General features: G+C 39.5%; 1 protein-coding gene across 5 annotated transcripts; it reads left to right on the top strand.

The window, feature by feature from the left end:
• Positions 1-3,492: 3,492 nt before the first annotated feature.
• On the top strand, positions 3,493-17,879 carry STX16 (syntaxin 16). 5 transcript variants are annotated; one of them, XM_059827126.1, is made up of 9 exons: positions 3,493-3,573; positions 6,141-6,152; positions 8,529-8,636; positions 9,840-9,980; positions 10,537-10,699; positions 11,641-11,732; positions 12,906-13,049; positions 13,559-13,639; positions 15,887-17,879. In XM_059827126.1, the coding sequence occupies exons 1-9, from the start codon at positions 3,493-3,495 to the stop codon at positions 15,989-15,991; spliced, it is 927 nt and encodes a 308-aa protein (XP_059683109.1). In that variant the 3' UTR covers positions 15,992-17,879. The 5 variants fall into 5 exon arrangements, with proteins under 5 accessions (XP_059683109.1, XP_059683107.1, XP_059683106.1 ...); XM_059827124.1 differs by having other exon boundaries at positions 3,493-3,624; XM_059827123.1 differs by having other exon boundaries at positions 3,493-3,627.

Raw genomic sequence — 17,879 nt, 5'->3', positions numbered from 1 at the left:
CCTTTGGCACAAGCCGATTGTTCAGGCTTCAAAAGACTGCAATATTTCACCTCCTCCATGTATCTACTCCATTACACAAGATAAAATGTCGTGGGGATTGACCTTCATCTGATCACCGAAGCATAAGGTCTGTTTGCCCTTGACTTAGCCTGGGTAGCTAAACAGTGGTGATACAGGGACTGGACTGCGGGAAGGAGGTTTGCAAGCACAGTTTAAAAGCTGGCTTTTGAAATATGGCTCTGATTATCTTCCCATTCAAAAAAAAAAAAAAAAAAAAGCTTAGCTATTCACCTCAAAATAGAATGTTCTTCTGAAATATGGAGTATTCTTGTCTTCTTCCAGAAGCCTGATCCGAATGCCATGGTAGTAACTGGAAAGTTCCCACCGTTTTGGATCAGGCCCTGGCTGTGGGAGGCGGTGGGTGCAGGAATGTGCGAGTGCAGGCAGCATTGCTATCTCAGTCCTCACTAAGAACAGCGGAAAAGAACAGGCATTTAAAAAGCAGATAAAAGGGCAAAGAAAAACACAGGCTTAAAATCTATGGCAGTGAGCTTTAGTACCAAGAAGCAACAGCCCAAAATATTAGCAGTATATGCTTGGAAAGATATATTTAGGGATATGTGCTTTCTTAGGAGGGGTAATATGATTCTTTTTATAAACGGATTGAGTGCTACCTTATAATGCATTTGTTTGCCCTTGCCATGCCTGTAGGAAAGATACACCAGGACCTCATTCCTCTAATGGTTAAAAATTTTCTTCTAACTCCCAGCCAGTATTTATTCATTACCAGACAGAATAGGTTTACTAGCTTTTCTCTGTTTAGCAAACTAGTTACCTTACAAAGTCATCGGGTTAGTCTAGCACAACCCACCCCCGGTAAATGGATGTTGTATTTTAGCCTGTTTCTATCTGCCATCATGTCTGGTGTTATTCTTTCCTGCTAAATTTATCCAAAAGTCTTGTATTTTATTTGGATCAGACTTCAGTCATTTTTCCTCTTTTTAAATGCTGGAACAATTTTTCCTGCTCTCAAATTGTGTTGTGTTGCTCCTGCAGTGATGCTGTGACACAGCCAGATATAATCGTGCTAGGCCGGTGCTGTTAGATGTCTGGGTCAAAAATTAGACTATTTCAGTTGAAAGGGACCTATAAGAATCATCTAGTCCAAATTATTGTCACATTATGATCTTTATGGTTTGTTCCACTTGGATGAGATAATTTCTATCTCCATGTATTCATTTCCTCTATGTACATTTCCACTATATATATGCATTAATTTGTGTCCTGCCTCCCCCCCTTTCATCACCCCTACCTCTTCTCTGCTTCGTCTCCTGGTATGTACGCCTGAAGAACATTTTGCTATTTGTTTTAATTTCCTTTGCAAGGTCTAACTCGGCTTTGCTTCTGGCACGTTTCCCTTTATGCCTACACTTCCTAACTTCTAAGACGTAGTGTTCTTTCATTAATCCTTTTTTCCATTCCTTCTACTCCCTTTGCTTATTCCTAATATCCACTTTGAAGTGGTTATTCACCAAGTTAGGTCTGGACCCCTTCCTTGCAGAGTTTTATCCCTCTGTGTACAAGTCCCAAATACTTTTTATAGCCTGTGCTTAAATTCCAAGCCTGCCCAACATTGAAACCTTTTTAAGCTGTCAAAAATCGGGAAGCAAAAAACGTTAATTGCTGGTGTGTACCAACTTCCAGCACATGAGGCACATTTGGTTCATGTTCGCCATCCCACCGCGTGAGATATTCCAACCGGTTTTCCCTGCGCATGCATCCAGATCACGGGGAGCCCGCCGACAGCAGGAGAAATTCCTCTTGACCTACAGCCACAGCAGCAGTGCCAAGAGAAGGCTGGAAGGTCATTAGCTAAGACCGTTCTCATAGAATAAAAAATTGTTACAGTAGATTAAAAATTAGCATGAAGAAATGAAGTATGTACATATATTTTTAAAGCCTCTGTCAGGCAGCCAAAATGAAAACAGATTTCACCTCCACCAGACCACGAAAAATGAAACGCGTGCATTAGTCCTTGTATGACTGGAGCTTATTTCCTTGCTAAATTCCAAGTTTCGGGTCTCTCCCGCTTAGGCAGAAGGGCTGCTCAAGAAAACTCCCCAAATGTCTTATAATAGCAAAGGAATACTTTTTTCTATTTCTCACTGTACGAGTTTGCCCAGGCGGTTAGATGAAACGGGGTAACACTTCCAGAAAACGTGGTTGTGATTATACTCCCTGTTCCTACCATATGTGTAAATGCTAGTTGTTTTGGGGGGAGCTTTTCGAGAGTTTAAGCTCGGGAGTCTCCTGACGACCAGCGTGCAGCAGCTGCCCTGGCCGTGCCGGGCAGTGGCCGCTGCCGTTTTCACAAGGGACATCTTGGATGTCCCCTGGGGCGCGTGCACGAGGTGCAGACCTGGCACGGGGTGCGCAGGAGGGAGGCCAAACCCCACCGCGCGTCACGGCAGCCCCAGGCAGGAGGGAGCCAGGCTGGCCTGAGAGAGCAGCAGGGAAAAAGTCATTTCAGTCCACCTTATTAGAAGGCCTCTTTCAGAAAGTCAAGCCCAGTATCGTAGTTTTAAATGGCGTGTTCGTTTTCAGGGAACGTCCCAATTTTTGAATGGTCGGAGTCGGCCAAAAAAGCTGTGTGAGATTTTTTAGGAAACAGAAAATCCACTGGAAGCAAAGGGAACTGAGGGGAAGGGGCGGGGGGGCGGTGTTAAAAGAAAAAAAATCATGGGAGAAGAGAAGCCATCAAACCAAAATGGTCATACTACAGTATTTTGCTCTGAACCAAACTTGCGCCTTTTGAGGACGATTCGAGGATGCTTCGCAACAGTGAGAAGGAGCAAGTCAACTGAAGAAGCTATGGCAATGTTAGGGCTTCGAAGCCTTTTCGCCACGTTCCCCCGGCGGGGAAGGCAGGGCTGCGGCCCAGCCACCAGCGAGGGGGCCCGGGCCCGGGGGGGGCACAGAGGCTGCCAGTTTTCATATGCCGGCACCTGGCTCTCATTATGGGCAGCCAATATAAGGCACTAACACCCCCCCCGCACCCCCGCCAGGGCCAGGAGCGGCAGCGGGCTGGGGTCTGTCAGCGCTAAGGGGGTTTCATCGGCCGTCTGGCTTGGCTGCGGGGGTTCGCTGCCCCCGGGGCCGCGGGAGGCCCGGAACGTTGGTGCGGCGGCCGGCGGGCCCGGTCGGGGCGGGACGGCGGGAGGCGGGCGGGGCGGAAGGCGCTGGGCGATGCACAACGCGGAAGTGAGCCGGGCCGTTGCTGGGGCTGCGGTCGGATCCGGGGGGGGATGGATGGGGCCGGCGGCCGGGGGGGGCCGGCGCTGGGGGCCTCCGCCCGGGCCCTGTGAGCGGCCAGCGGGCGTCGCCGGGGGCGGCCGCCGTCTCTGCCCGCGGGCCCCGGGCTGAGCCAGGGCCGAGGGCCCGGCAGCGAGGCGCCGAGCGGCCGCGGGGCGAGGGGCCCCGGGGCGATAGGCCATGGCCACCCGGCGTCTAACGGACGCGTTCTTGTTGTTGCGGAACAACGCGGTGCAGAGCCGGCAGCTGCTGGCCGAGCAAGTGAGTAGTTACGGCTCCTCCAGCCCTCTGAGTTCACGTAGCATGGCTGCTGCGGTGAGTCTCCTCCCTTCATCCTACTGTACCTTGCTGCCAGGCAGCCGTGCTGTGTGCCCCGCTCCTCCCGTCCGGCCCTCCTGCCTTCCCCGACCCCCCTCACCCGCCCCGGCTCTCCCTGGCTCCCTTTCTCTGGGCCCTCTCTTCAAAACCCCACCGTCCTCTGTACTTCCCCCTCTCCCTCCCCACCTTGTTGATCCCTTTTTCCTACTACTTCACGTAAAATGAATAGAAGAGATCTGTCATTGTGCTGATCACGTCTCTATTCACTTCGTGAATAATAAATACAGTTCCTGTTCTAATAACTTCATGTTAGCATTGACGTGAGGTTTTTGTCCATTGTGCTTTTTGTTGCCTCCTTTCCCCAAACAAAAATATCCAAGTTACTTCATAGAGCAGAACTCTTCTATTCACTTCAGTGTGGGCACTGTTAAATACACTAGTCTAGATTATTCCCATTGCTTTAATTTTCCCATAATGTGCTCTGATGTCCATTGCCCTTTTTATTTTTTCCTCCCAAATATAAATAATACTGAAAGTCATCTGTGAGAGAGGGGAGTCAGTAGGTTCTAGTGTAAGTACTCATTTCAGAAACTTCAAAAAGTCATTTGTTCAGAGGCAGTTTATGCAGCTTTTTCTAAGTTTTGCGCTAGTCAGACTGGGCTGGACTGCTTGGCTGTTCAGCTCCACTGAGGATTTTATGCTTTCTGTTCAAATTTATAATTTTTACCACAGGCACCAGTAAATATCTACTGACAGTCTCATCATTCTAAATTGCTTTGCATTAATGCATTTTTGTTAGGAAAAGCAGTACTTCATGCTGCAAATTTTATTTCAACTGATGAGTTGCTGTTGAATGGTCTTTGTTCATTGGTAACTTTATTACACCTGCGTCTAACAAGCTGTGTATTAAATTGCATTTGCAGAACAGGAAATGTCAATAGTAATGTGTATTATACCTGTTTAATTTGGTACTGCATTTAGCTCATGTTAACATGTTTTTTTTGCCAATATCAATATTACTTTTTAGATTCTTGTTTTACTTAAAACATCACCTAGAAAAGTTAGTGATAGTTTAAACTCGCATACAGGCTACTGAGCAGTGAAACTACACTTTTACTCAACAGTCAGTGCAGTAACAGTTGGCACTTGCATAAGAACTTTATTTACAGTGTTTGTTAACATTAATTGAAGCTATTTTCTAGGATGCTCATTCAAATGCAGTCAAAACTAACAGCGATTGTAAATTGTTGCTTTTGTGCAGTGGATGAAGTTAGTCAATGGCTCAGTCTTGATCCTGGTGGACAGCTGAGAGTTCCATAGTTACTTACTGGAAGTGTACTATTTTAGCAAGAAGTGTACAGATGGTAGTGTGAGCTATTCGCCTTTCATGTTTTTAAGGTACCTACCACAGTCAGAGTTGCAGCTAGTTACCTTTTCTTTTGGGTGGTATCCCTAGAGCAGAGCTGCTGCATGCCAGCAGGCCACTGTTGCAAATTCTAGCTCATAATACTTTGGCTAACCTTAGTCCACTCTCCAGGCTTCTCCTGAAGAAGTCCTTTACTATGAGAGCTCTCTGTGGAAGAAAATTGCATTCTGCCCTGGAAGATGTATTCTCACATGGACACTCAACCACTCCTTAAACTCAGATAATCAAAGTAACATTCTTAACAGTATAGTGCTATTTCAAAAGCTTGGTATAGGATAAAAGAGATGATTAGTTGAAGCCTGCTGATTTGTTAAACCACAAGTATTTTGTCCTTGTTTTAGATCTGATATGCTTGCTTTATTAATCTTTCAGTGAAATATCCTGTTGCTCACACACACCTTCTACAGTACAAAGGCTGATGAATAAAGAAGGTGCAGATACTAGCCTTTTGTATTTTTTCAGATGCATGTAGGATTAATGTTATCTAAAACTAGAGCGTAATTGAAGTGTGTACATAAGTGAGCATATACTACATTTGCTTTGCTTTTTGTCTTTTGCTGTCTGTTTTATCCTGTGATAACTTGAGTGCTTGTCAATAAATGTCTTACAAAAGCTTGTGTGTGCATCCTCGAATCATAAGCAGACCTTCTAACTCACCAGTGGATGTTGAATTCTGCGATCAAATTGCCCTTGCTGTCACATTTCAATATGTTATATTGCAGTTTTTCTAACTGAAATTTTAGTAACTAGAGACTTCACTGTGCAGTTATCTTGGAAATCAAATCAAGCTCTTAACTTGATCTCTTATGTTCTTTCTGTTTACCAAGCAACTGAAATATTTTTGTAAAAAGTTTGTGCATCAAGCAAAATGCTGAGTTAAAAAGTACAATATCACGATGTATTTATTGAATAGTTGTGTTTTAAAAGCCAGATTGTTTTGTTCTTGGTAAACCATCATGCTTAAAAAAATAAACTAGTATTTTCTCAACTGACCATACCCTATATCTGTCCTATGTCTTTTTTCCCTTTTATCTTTTGCTGTCTCTAACTGGATGGGGCTGATGGGATCTACAAATCACTTCAGGAGCTGGATGAGGTATTGTTTTTCACATTTTACTCTGCCATGGTGCATCAAGCATACATCATTGAGCTAAAATTTTCCCTTTGTTCTGCTAGTTTATTAAATTTCATTATATAGCATGAGGTGTCTCCATGTACAGTAGAATGACAAGGCTGCAGAGAGAAGACAAGCATTTTGTGATATAATGTTGCATTGTGAATAGATACATGTATAAACTGGTCTGACTTACTGTGTACATATGGGATATAGTGACTTTGTACAATGAAGCTATTAGTATTTTTTATGCTATGCATAAATTGTACAAACTTTGCTGGTCAGGAAATAAGGTCAGGGATAAAAAACAGGCTTTCAGGAAAGAATTGCCTAGGAAGGAAGAGGGATTGTTTTTTAAAAGGGGAGGGGGTGAGGAACCACAAAGCTTTCCAGGCCTGACTGATAAAGGAAAACCAGAAATCTGGGAGAGACTAGGAAGTGAGGTTTTCATATGAAATCTTTCCCTGAGAACAAATAGTGAAGTAATTAGGTATGTTTCAAGTGGTATCATTGATGATACCACCTCCATCTGTCTCCAGTAAAGGAAGATTATTTTATCTCTGAAATTACAAAGCTGGTTCAACTGGCAACAAGATCTATATCTGTCTTCCAATTCCGTCCGTTATCCTGCCTTCCTCTCAGAGGAGGAAGATGACTGGAAGCATCTATGGCCCCAGTGCGAAGTGTTGCTGTGTGGCCCTGCACACTGTTAGGTGTGTATCATACTCAGCCTTAAATTGGAGAATCGTAGGCATGCTTGTTGGAAGGAACTTCTGGAGATCTTCTAGTTCAAGCTGCTGCTCAAAACAGGACTATTGGTAATCCATATAGGGTCATCCATGACTTTGTTTAACCAAGTCTTGAAACAATCCAAGAACAAAGATACCATACTTTCTCCTGACAACCTCATCCAACACTGTGCCACTGTAGAAATAGGTTTCTTTGTACCTACACTACAGCACTGAGTCTATTTACATAAGTTTCTAAACCCTCCCAAGAAAAATGTTCTGGTCTGATTGTAGCACTAATATTGTTCTTAACAAAAGAATTCTTATTGAGGGTGAACAGCACACTTTACTGGTAGTGATATCAAAGCAGGTAAATAAGTCTGTACCTGTATATTCAAGATCAAACTGTGGCTTTTATTTTCTGCTAAACTGAGCTCTTAAAAAATAAACACCCTGCACATTATGTTCTTATTCCTTCATAGTTGCCATTTTAAGCTTTCTTGAGGTTGAAATTATTCAACCTGCATCCAAAAGTATTATTTGAAAAATAAGTTTCTGATAGATTTATCACTTGCATTTTGTGACTCTGAAAAATACTTTCAATTAGTTATTTGGCTTTTTCTTAAAACCTTTTAATATTTCAACCCTACAAATTGGATTCTATTCCCAAAAATAGTCTCAAAGTATATCACACCCTTCTGCAGCTATGTCTGTGCTGCTGTACATCAGTGTGCATCAGTCTCCGGTAATATAACCCCTGATTTGTTCCACCTGGGTTATTCAAATTATGACTATTAATTGTGATAAAGGGTTTGTTTTACTCCTTCCCTATCTCCAGCCCTCCTGTGGATCTGTGGAAAGCTGTGTATAAGCTGGCTGGCACGTTGTCTTATTTACTCTCTGACAATCTCTGCAATTTTCTAGAGACTTACTCCACCCATTTTCCTGCAAGTTTTTTTGCCTCAGACCATATAGCTGAAGCAGCAAGCGTGTATCTTTGTGATATAGGGAAGTGTGGATTGGTCACTGCCTTGGCTATCTTTGTTTAGTACCTTTTAATTTCTGTTAAATAAATAACTTAATTTTAGTTGCATGCCAGTTTGCAAGAGTGTTTGTTCTTCAGCTGCCTAGTAGGTGAGTGGCTAAATACAACGTTGTTTGAGAACAGTCATGGGATACTATTTTTATTTCTTGGAGATACAATAAACATTTTTATTTGGAGGTTTTCCCAAATGAGAATTTTCAGACTTGCCTGGCCCAATATAAGCCATGCTATACCATTGGTTAGGGATCCCTGGGCTGTGAATCATTGTCCAATACAAAATGTACCAACATGAGAATTACTTGAATTCTCACTGCAATACCATATTTTCTCCTTGAAAATCTGATAAGAATTTATTCTAAGAGTAACTTTCATCTTCCAGATCCTGAAGGAAGTGGGAGGATGTAGGTCATTAGCATATAGGGACAAACCAGGAGATGTGGAGCTTGATCATAATCTGCATCATGCGCAAACACATTTTTGAGGGTAATTTTTATAGGAAGGCATACATGTACTTTTTCCAAATGCTCAAGGACTTGGATCCAATTTGAGTAAAATTAATTTGCTGTTTTTTCTTACCTTCTGTAGCTTGCTGATGATCGTATGGCACTAGTATCGGGAATAAGTTTAGATCCTGAAGCAGCAATTGGAGTAACAAAACGCTTACCTCCCAAGTGGGTCGATGGAGCAGATGAAGTAAGTTGTGTGGCAAATCCAACACAGAGTTTGATCTCTCATATAGGGATTTATTAGTGTTGTCAGTTACATTCTCTATGCTATAAGTTTTATGATAGAAGTAGCAGTAGAAGAAAGATTAAGTGTGTTTTCTAAATTGACACCCTTGTTTAGAGGAAAATATCAGGCACGCTGTGACTTACTATCTTGATGGATATGTTGCAATTGAAAGAAAGAGAGATTATCTAGGGCCAGAAATTCCAGAAGACTGGGTTTGCATCATCAGTGGGAGCCCAGTATTAACAGTACACTGGGACCATTAGAGTAGACATGCTATAGCTGAGCATTTAGACTTGAGACTGCAGGAAGGTCCTAAAGCTCTTGGCAAAGCAAAGTTGTTCTCAGTTTGAAACTTAGAAGGAAGGGTACAAAAAAATTAGCACTTCCAGTCGACATTTTTTTGAACCTGTTGAGGGGTCCAATTAAATAGACCCTAAAATGGTGGAGATTAGCAGTTTACTATTTGAAAACAAAGTGTTAGTGTCTTCTAGCACGAGAATTTTTTCTGACTATGCAATACTGATGCCTTGCAAGTTATGGAAATGTTTGGACAAATGCGAGGGAATGATTCTGGGGGCATCTAATTAAAAACCTTTTCCAGTATTTGGAATGTGAAGCTATTCTTGACTTTCAGAAAATCCTTTTAAAATGCGCTCTCAGAACACATGTTGGTTCATCAGGTTGTGCGTGCGGAACCCATTGTGTAGAAAGGTGATCAGTCTCCTTTTTACTGTGATAGTAATCATCCTTACAGATTTATTTTTACTGACTTGTTTGAAAGCACGTCATTTAACTTCTACTTTTAAGTTCAGGCTATTCAATGTCGGACAGAGTTGAAGGTGTGACCTGACTTTTCATTTATATTTTTGGAAGTTGGCTAAGCGTTCTGACTATGATACTAATTATATAATGATAAAAATATTATTCTAACTTAATGAAGCATATTTGAAAACAGCAGTCTTGCCTAAGATTAACAAGGGTAGGTTTAAAAAGTAGCAAACTCAAAGTATATGAGTATTCAGTTAATTCTTAGTCAGCTTTTTATGTGGTTTTTTTAATGATCTTTGGTCTGCTTTCAATGATTTTTGTCTAGCATTTGTCAGAACCTTTTCCTCTGAAACTTTAGTCTCTTCCCTTTCTTCATTGTTGGGTTTTCTGTTTTAGATTCAGTATGATATAGCCAGGGTTAAACAGAAGATGAAAGAATTAGCCAGTCTTCATGATAAACATCTAAACAGACCAACCCTGGATGACAGCAGTGAAGAAGAACGGGCAATAGAAATAACAACCCAAGAGATCACACAGGTACAGACTGCTTTCAATTCTGAACCTATAGTTTGACATATCTGTAATGCATCATGATGAGGCAGTGGTTTCCTTTGAGTAAAGCATTTATTTTGTAATCGGTATTAGAGTGAGTCAGAATTCCTGGGCTCTGTGCTTGGTACTGTACTCACTGTCTCAGTGAACTTCTCAACAAGTCGCTTAACCTCCCTGTTCTTTCACTTACCTGTTTGCTTTTCTACTTGGAATGGGATTGGGAGCCTTAGTCAAATCACATTTACAGATATCTCGGAGAAATACGAAGATAGATAGATATTCTAAGGCTTCCGATCCAAGCAGTTATAATGAAGCAAACATCTTTGGTCAGAAGTAGTTGTGTTACTCTGCTACCCTGTTAGCATTGTTTGTTCATCTATGTTCTATGTTTCCATACCTTTTAAACATTGCACTGAGCAATAAGAAATTAATTTTTAAAATCTAGAAATCAAAATATTAGTCTTCCATTTGGAACTTTTGCAACGTGATATTTAAAGCATGTGTTGCTGTATGTTTTTTACTAATGGAATTGTGTTCTCAGTTATTTCACAGATGTCAGAGAGCAGTCCAGGTCTTGCAGAGCAGGTCACGTAGCTGTACAGAACAAGAAGCACGTGTTCTCAGGAATGTAGTGTCTTCCTTAGCACAGTCCCTTCAGGACCTATCCACCAACTTTAGGCATGCACAGTCTGACTATCTCAAACGTAAGCATAAGAGATACAGTAATACATGGGCACCTTCTGTGGAAACCACTAATTAAGGTGTGCTTATTTTCTTGGTTGGGAAAACTGAAGCACAGAAGGGTTAAGTGATGCAGACAGGACTACCAGGAATATATTAGAGTGGAGGTTAGAATTTGGGAGTTTCTGGTTCACAGCCCATGTTCAAACTGCTTTATTCTACTTCTCTTTTGTGTTGCTAAAGGAGAAATTTCATGGTTAAATATATTGACAAAACCAGTGTATTTCATCCATCCACATTTTTAATGTGTCATTGCTTCTCAAATTGTGGTCTGCAAAGCTGCTTCTGTTACACTGGTGAAGCAGCCACTGGTCTTCAGACATGATACCTGCTGTTGATTGGTAGTCTGTGATAGATAAAATTTTAAAAGGTAGTCTGTGATAAATTAAAATTCTGCATCTGTAAACAGATTGGAAGTGCTTAAAACTCTAAAATCGTGTGCAATTCTATTTTCAGCAGGTAAGATCATTTTAATCTTCAAAGAAACCCAGAGAAATTTGATCTTCAAATTTAATACTGATACAATACTTCTTCTTCCCATGGTATAAATGGCACAGGCGGAACTTAAGATCACAATTCAGACAAGGGATGTTCCCAAGAAAATTTGTTAGAAAATAGCCTAGAGTGATCACACTTTAAGGCTCTTAACTTACCTAATTTTTTAACTTCATGGAACATAATGGCTTAAAATCGCTGATTTAATTGGAGTCTTGCAAGTCTGGTTGAATTTGTTATGCTTTGTTAAACAGTAAGCCTGTGTGACAGTTAAAATTCAGATGCTTCGATTTGTCATTTATTAGCCAGACTTTTTCTTGTACTTTTCTAGCTGGTGCTTCAGAGCTTACTCTTACTCTGATTTTAGTGTACATAAATATTATGCATAACCATAGTTTGTCTTTTACAGGCATGAAGAATAGGGAAGAAAGATCCAAACACTTCTTTGACACCTCAGTCCCACTGATGGACGATGGGGAGGATGATACACTTTACGATAGAGTAGGTTAAGATGATATTATGCAAATTCAATACAAAGAAACTTTTTAATATACCTTTAATTTTAGTATGAATATATCAAAATGGTATACCATGAGCACCAAGCTACATGGAAATTCTATTTCTGCAGATTTCTGTGATGCATTTTCCTAATTAGTGTTGCTGTTGCAATGTTAAGATGATTGTGCCATCAGCTTCAGTGTTGCTGTGTGAGGGAACTCTGACTACTGAATTCTCCTTACATGACTGACAGGAACTAGAAGGTCTGTAAATACAGTGCTGTCCTTTGTCATACTACCTTTCTGGGCAGATGCAAGAGTAATTGTTAGAAAACTGTGTGATTCTGAGTTTGGGTGGAAGGTGGCACTCTTTAAAGTGAACTTTAAAGTGTAACTGAAGATTTTCAGTGTTACGAATTGGTGCAAATAATGGTGGAATGATTTGTTCCTGCACAGTTGTTATGTTGTGGAGCTGTACCAGACACACTTCTTCGTTTTACTTTGTTACGGAGTTTGGGGATACTGCATTTTTAAGCAATGGTGGGATCTGTTCTGTTGTGTCCTATCTAATAGTCCTGGAGAATACTCTTAACTGTAATGCTTAATGTTTAACTGAAAACTTACCGAAAAAGTCAAGGCAGCTTTTCAGCTAATCTTGGGTATAAGAGGTTTTTCACTTATCTCTAAATAAGAGCGATGGAGAAAGGATAGTGTTCAGTTGTGAATGGCCTTGGGAGAAATAAACAGTAAGGTCTCTATAGCTTATTAAAAAAAAAAAAAAAATCAGAATTGCTGCTGTGTCTTTACACATTGGAATTATGGGACTTTCTGTAATGCTGATCAATCAGAAGATATTCCTAGCTACTAGACACTTGCATGTATTGGTTTTATACACCAATAAAAGCATTGGTTTAGGACAGATCTTATTTTGAAAAGTTGTTTGCGTGTTTGGGCAGGATGCAAGATTTACATTTTCTCTGCTCAAACTATAAATAGCTGTCCAAGTTATTTTAGTGACCCTGAAACTCTGTTCTTAAAATACAGTAATTTTTTTCTTAGATACTTGTCTACTAAGGAAATTCCAAAAGTGTTATGAAATCTTATAATCCTTATAATTATTTCTAGTGTTTTCATGCTGTTAACGTTAGTTCAACATCTAAATCTTCTATTTCAACAGGGTTTTACAGATGACCAGCTAGCATTGGTGGAGCAAAACACCTTAATGGTGGAAGAGCGGGAACGAGAAATCCGTCAGATTGTACAGTCAATCTCCGATCTCAATGAAATATTTAGGGACCTGGGAGCAATGATAGTAGAACAGGTACATTGACATCACAGTGTTAGTAAGAAATAGGAGATTCCATGTAGTGTTAAGGCTTCCAGACTTCCTGTTGTAACAACCTGTTTTCATGTGCTTCTCGCTTTTCCTGGGTTTCCTCTGCTTGAAATCTGCCAGAAGATAATAAATAAAAATTCAACTGGTTATGGGTGTTAGACTAAAAAAACCATAGAATGCCAAAGTTCTGTTGGTTATTTCTCCTAGAGATTCAGTTTAGGTTAAATGTGTCTGCCAAAAGCACATGAACTGGAACTAAGGTGATTATTAAGGGATGTGATGTGAGATGGTGACAGAGCTGCCAGTTAGGCATTGAGCAAGGAGGTCATTTAATGAAGTCCCAACTAGTTCTTCTGTAAAAGTTCATAGTTTACGTAGTTCATTAGCTGTTTGCTGTGAGTGTTTTTAATTATTCTGCTGCTCATAATAATAATAATTGCTTTATGAAGTTCATTTAGGTTCAATTTGGTGTTCATTCTCTCCATTTTATTTAGGGAACAGTTCTAGATAGAATTGACTACAATGTTGAACAGTCATGTATGAAAACTGAAGAGGGTCTAAAACAACTACATAAGGTAAGCTGACAGAATACTTAAGCTGCTTTGCATATCTACTAATCTTTTATAATTTAATAGCCATTAAGTTATTCAGTCATTTTTCAATTGGACATCGTCCCTTTTGGAAATGATTGCTGTACAGTATAAAATGTCTGACTGTACTGTAATAGGAACTTTCCATATAACTTCTGTTAATGTTATGTGATGCCTAGTGTTAATTCCTTAAATAACTTTCTGGGCATCCAAGCAATATGCTTTGATCTTTATATTGCTTGCCTGGTGGGACCTATCTGCAATTCCTTCTCTTTGGAGAGCCCAGCGCTTGTGAAATAGGACTGGTTGTTGGGTACCTCACTCTGGATTTCAATCAGTTGATATATCCTAGTTTGAAAACATTATCTCGATAGTGTGAGCAGCAAGAATAATTTTTAATGTTTTGTCTTACCATCTGACACTTGTTAGAAGTTAGGTCCAACCTTACACTTTTAATGTGAAGCCTTTACTATGAACATCTGAAAAGTTTGGATTGGCAGCAGACCACAGAGTTTTGTGGTGGTTTTGTTTTGTTGGCTCATTTTGTTTTGTTTTGATTTTAAGCTAAGTTCTGACTTGTCAGCTCAGTTCAGTCCTTCCATTGCTGGAAATAAAGTAGAATGAGAGATTTATGCAAAAGCCTCTTAAGTAAAACATTCTATTTTAGAAATGTGCACATCTTATTACTACACACTCAACTTCATATTGTGTAGTCTTCTAATATATGGGCAACAAAAAAGTGCCATTTGAGGAAAAGCAACATAAAGTTGGTTATAAGTTTATTCTTGTTATACATAAAAGTAAATTGGACATCTCTAAAATAAGGCATTGACCATTGGTGAACAAGGCTTAAAGTAATTGCAAGCAATTTGCACAAACTGAACTGGAAATATATTAATCAGTTGGAATCAGTGCTATTTCTAGTCTAGTGGTAGTTAACGAATTGTCAGCAAACCCCTGTTTGGATTGCTGACTAGAGTTTGGATTTTTGATGCAATATATACCTGTTTTCAGTACAGCATAAGAATTTTTTCACCTATCATGGAAGACACACACACAGGTCTGAATAGTAATATCAACCACAAATACCTTGCTGTTTCTAATACTGTCGGTGGCTTTATTCTGATTGAATATGTAGAATGTCAATTTTCTTTTCTGTTTTAATTGGCATAATTAATACAAACTACTGAGACAGCACTTTCACAGAAATTGCCTTAATTCACTGCAGAAGTCTGGTGATAATGAATCACTAGTACCAATTCCTGCTTCACATGAAAACTGGAATCAGTTGTGATACTTTGTCAGGCTTTGATACTTAAAGCCTAATTAAGTAAATAATCACAGTGCTTGCATGTTACATAGTTTCAGGTCAAAAACTCCTCTTTAGCAGATCTCATAAACTACAAAGGAGAATTAATAGCTTTTTCCCTTTAAATTTTGAACGTTTATTAATTTAAAAAGAATTAAATGCAAGTTTTGTTTTGTTTAGCTTCTGTTAGCAGACTTTCATTTGGCTTTTGGAGAGTTTTCTCCACGTTGCCTCCTTTTAATTCCCCTGAGAAAAAGAGAAAAGGCATGAGAAAATGTGGTTAGAAGAAAGAAGGAATGAAGCAGAAAACTGAGAACCAAATCAAAAAGAAAGCTTTCAGTTCTAATTGAAATTAAATGAAAAGGCACAGCTGAATCAGGTACAACAAAAATGCCTATTAAAAATGAAGTTGTGTTGTGAATTTTAATGTCCTTCAAATATAATACAGTAATCTTCTATCAGCAAAACGAGTTAAAACATCTTACCAGCTTTTACTGTTCAGACTTTCACATACCCAGTTGCCTGATCTTGTTTCCATGGTCTTCATAGCAAAGTGTTCTTCCAAATGAAGTTATCATTCTTCTGTGTAGCTCGTATGTCCTGTGGAGGCATAGGGCCCTCTCTAGGACTGCTGAAAAGAAGTCACAGTAAGGTTGCTTAACCGACATGAGGATGCATTCTTCTGTGTAGAGTCTGCTGTTTAATACAGATAAATGTGACCTCAGTGTACGCTTACCTTCACCGAAGTCGATGGTGCAGACCAGAGTTATTTTGTGGGAGTTGCTTGCAATATACATTGTATGTAATGTCATGTTACCAAGGAACAGAACAATTCTGAGATACATGCACTTCACTTATACTAAACAAATGTCTGTAGTTTTGCAGAAATCTAAGTATTAACTCTTCCTTTTCTGTTTCTATAGGCAGAGCAATATCAAAAGAAGAATCGGAAGATGCTTGTTATTTTAATTTTGTTTGTTATAGTAATTGTCCTTATTGTTGTTCTTATTGGTGTAAAGTCACACTAGATTTCACTGATTTTCTCATTTTTGGAGTTTATGTGAACTTTTTTGCCCAATGTGAATGGATGGACCTGCACTCCAGAAAGCTGCCTTTGAATGTATAAGCCCTTGTGGTGCAAAGTCTGTGCAATGTTTCTGTAGAATTCTTCAAAGTACAAGTTTGGTGATCTGTGAGGTGTTTGTAAGGATTATAGGGAAAATGTCAGGAAAATTGATGCTCCCACACAAATAATTTGGCGCTCTGTGCAGAGGTATTTGGAAACACAGTACTTTAATTACAAAATTGAAGTTTACCAGTAAGTACAGTAATTAGTGTGCTACTGTGAACAAAAATGTGTTGTCTTCTGTATTCTTGTGTCACAATTGTTACAGGCTTCCAATATAAACCATGTTACTGAGTCAGGGGACTAGATAACAAAAATTGATCTAGATGTAAAATAAGTTGAGGCACAAAAATGTTTGACTTCATCTCCTTTCTTCCAGACTCAAACTCCAATGAACTGGATAGACAGCTAAAAAAGAAAGCTTTTAGCAACCAGAATGTAATCCAACCCCTGTGATCTTAATTTAGATACTGCACTATTACTAAGAATCAGAGTAGTACTGGATCTTGTAAATAACAAGATTTAATCACTGGCATAATTTAACACATTTAGTTAATTAAAAAATTTTCTGAGCTTGCGTAATCATGGGAATGTTTTTCCTCACCAGAATGATCATATATATTTTTTCATGTACAATTTTTTTAGTTTAAAGTACAGACGTTACATTAAAGCAGTGGTGAAGTTAAACCTAAAAAAGAGATTCTCCTTTTGGCTTTCTACTCCATCTGACCTGCTGTAGTGGGTCTCAGATGTTTCAAACTTTAGTTGTTGTATAAGCTGTTTATTTTACAGTGCATCTGTCCATATGCATTATGGTTTTTATATAAGAAGTGACTTCACTACAGTACATCCATTTTCCCTGACAGAAGATTATTTCTTTCAAATGCCTGCCTGGAAGAGGACGTGCTTATGGTCTTTTACTGACCATGAGAGATGTCATGCAAGTGACATGTTACTAGGCCTTCAGTAGAGAATTTGGGGTTTTTTTCACTATTTTTTTTCAGTGGAAAACTTTGCTGTAGGCCATAAAAGAGAAATTAGGGAAACATCTAAGTAATAGAATAGTCATGATTTAGTTCAGGCCTGAAGCGGTGTGCAATTGTAGAGGCTTTGCCTTAATATTTTTAATATGGCTTTTCTGTATGGATTTTTTCCCCAAAGGGAGTGTAACTTATTTCCTTCATTTTCTGACTGATACAGTGCTCCTCATAAACTTGCAGAGATGCTCTGCTCAAAGCCCCTGAAGTGCAGTTTCATAGTACTATGATATTAATGTTGCCTATGTTGCCTGCCCTGAGTTTCTTTACTATGTAGTAAGGAGAACTTAAGATGTGGCTTTAAACTGACTTGGTGCAGGAACAGACCTGAAAGCAAAGACTACAAAGATGCGAAAGCCTTGGCTTTTTGTGTGGTTTATTGTGAAAAGCTTTGTACCACTCTTGTTACCTCTAGACAAAGGGGATGTTGAACTTCCAAAACTGCCCGTTCAAACCCTTGATTAAATACATCAAGTAAATTGGTAAAGGAAAGAATGATGCTTGTGGTTGGGTGTGCAGCTCCCCTGTTCTGGTAATAGATCTTTTCAATGATCGTGAGTAAAACTACTGTCTCCCTAGTGTGCTGTCTACATCAGTTGGTGTGAAGCAGCATATTGCTATAATTTAATATACTGTATTTGCAACTTTCTCTCTAACATGAGATCGTGTTATTTATTTCTGTCTTGACTGGTGCTTTTGACATTTTATCATGGCTAATGAATTCAAAGAAGTAATAAAACACTTCCAACCTAA

This window comes from Gavia stellata, chromosome 20 (assembly GCF_030936135.1).
Source record: "Gavia stellata isolate bGavSte3 chromosome 20, bGavSte3.hap2, whole genome shotgun sequence".
Lineage (NCBI taxonomy): Eukaryota > Metazoa > Chordata > Aves > Gaviiformes > Gaviidae > Gavia > Gavia stellata.
The sequence above is the reverse complement of the archived record's forward strand: the minus strand, read 5'-3'. Positions and strand labels throughout refer to the sequence as shown.

Bases quoted from the DNA above. Each gene is read 5' to 3' on its own strand.
- STX16 (XM_059827123.1), top strand. From the start codon at position 3,493: ATGGCCACCCGGCGTCTAACGGACGCGTTCTTGTTGTTGCGGAACAAC. The intron at 10,700-11,640 runs GTAAGCATAAGA...TGTCTTTTACAG, and splicing joins ACAGTCTGACTATCTCAAAC to GCATGAAGAATAGGGAAGAA. The intron at 11,733-12,905 runs GTAGGTTAAGAT...CTATTTCAACAG, and splicing joins ATGATACACTTTACGATAGA to GGTTTTACAGATGACCAGCT.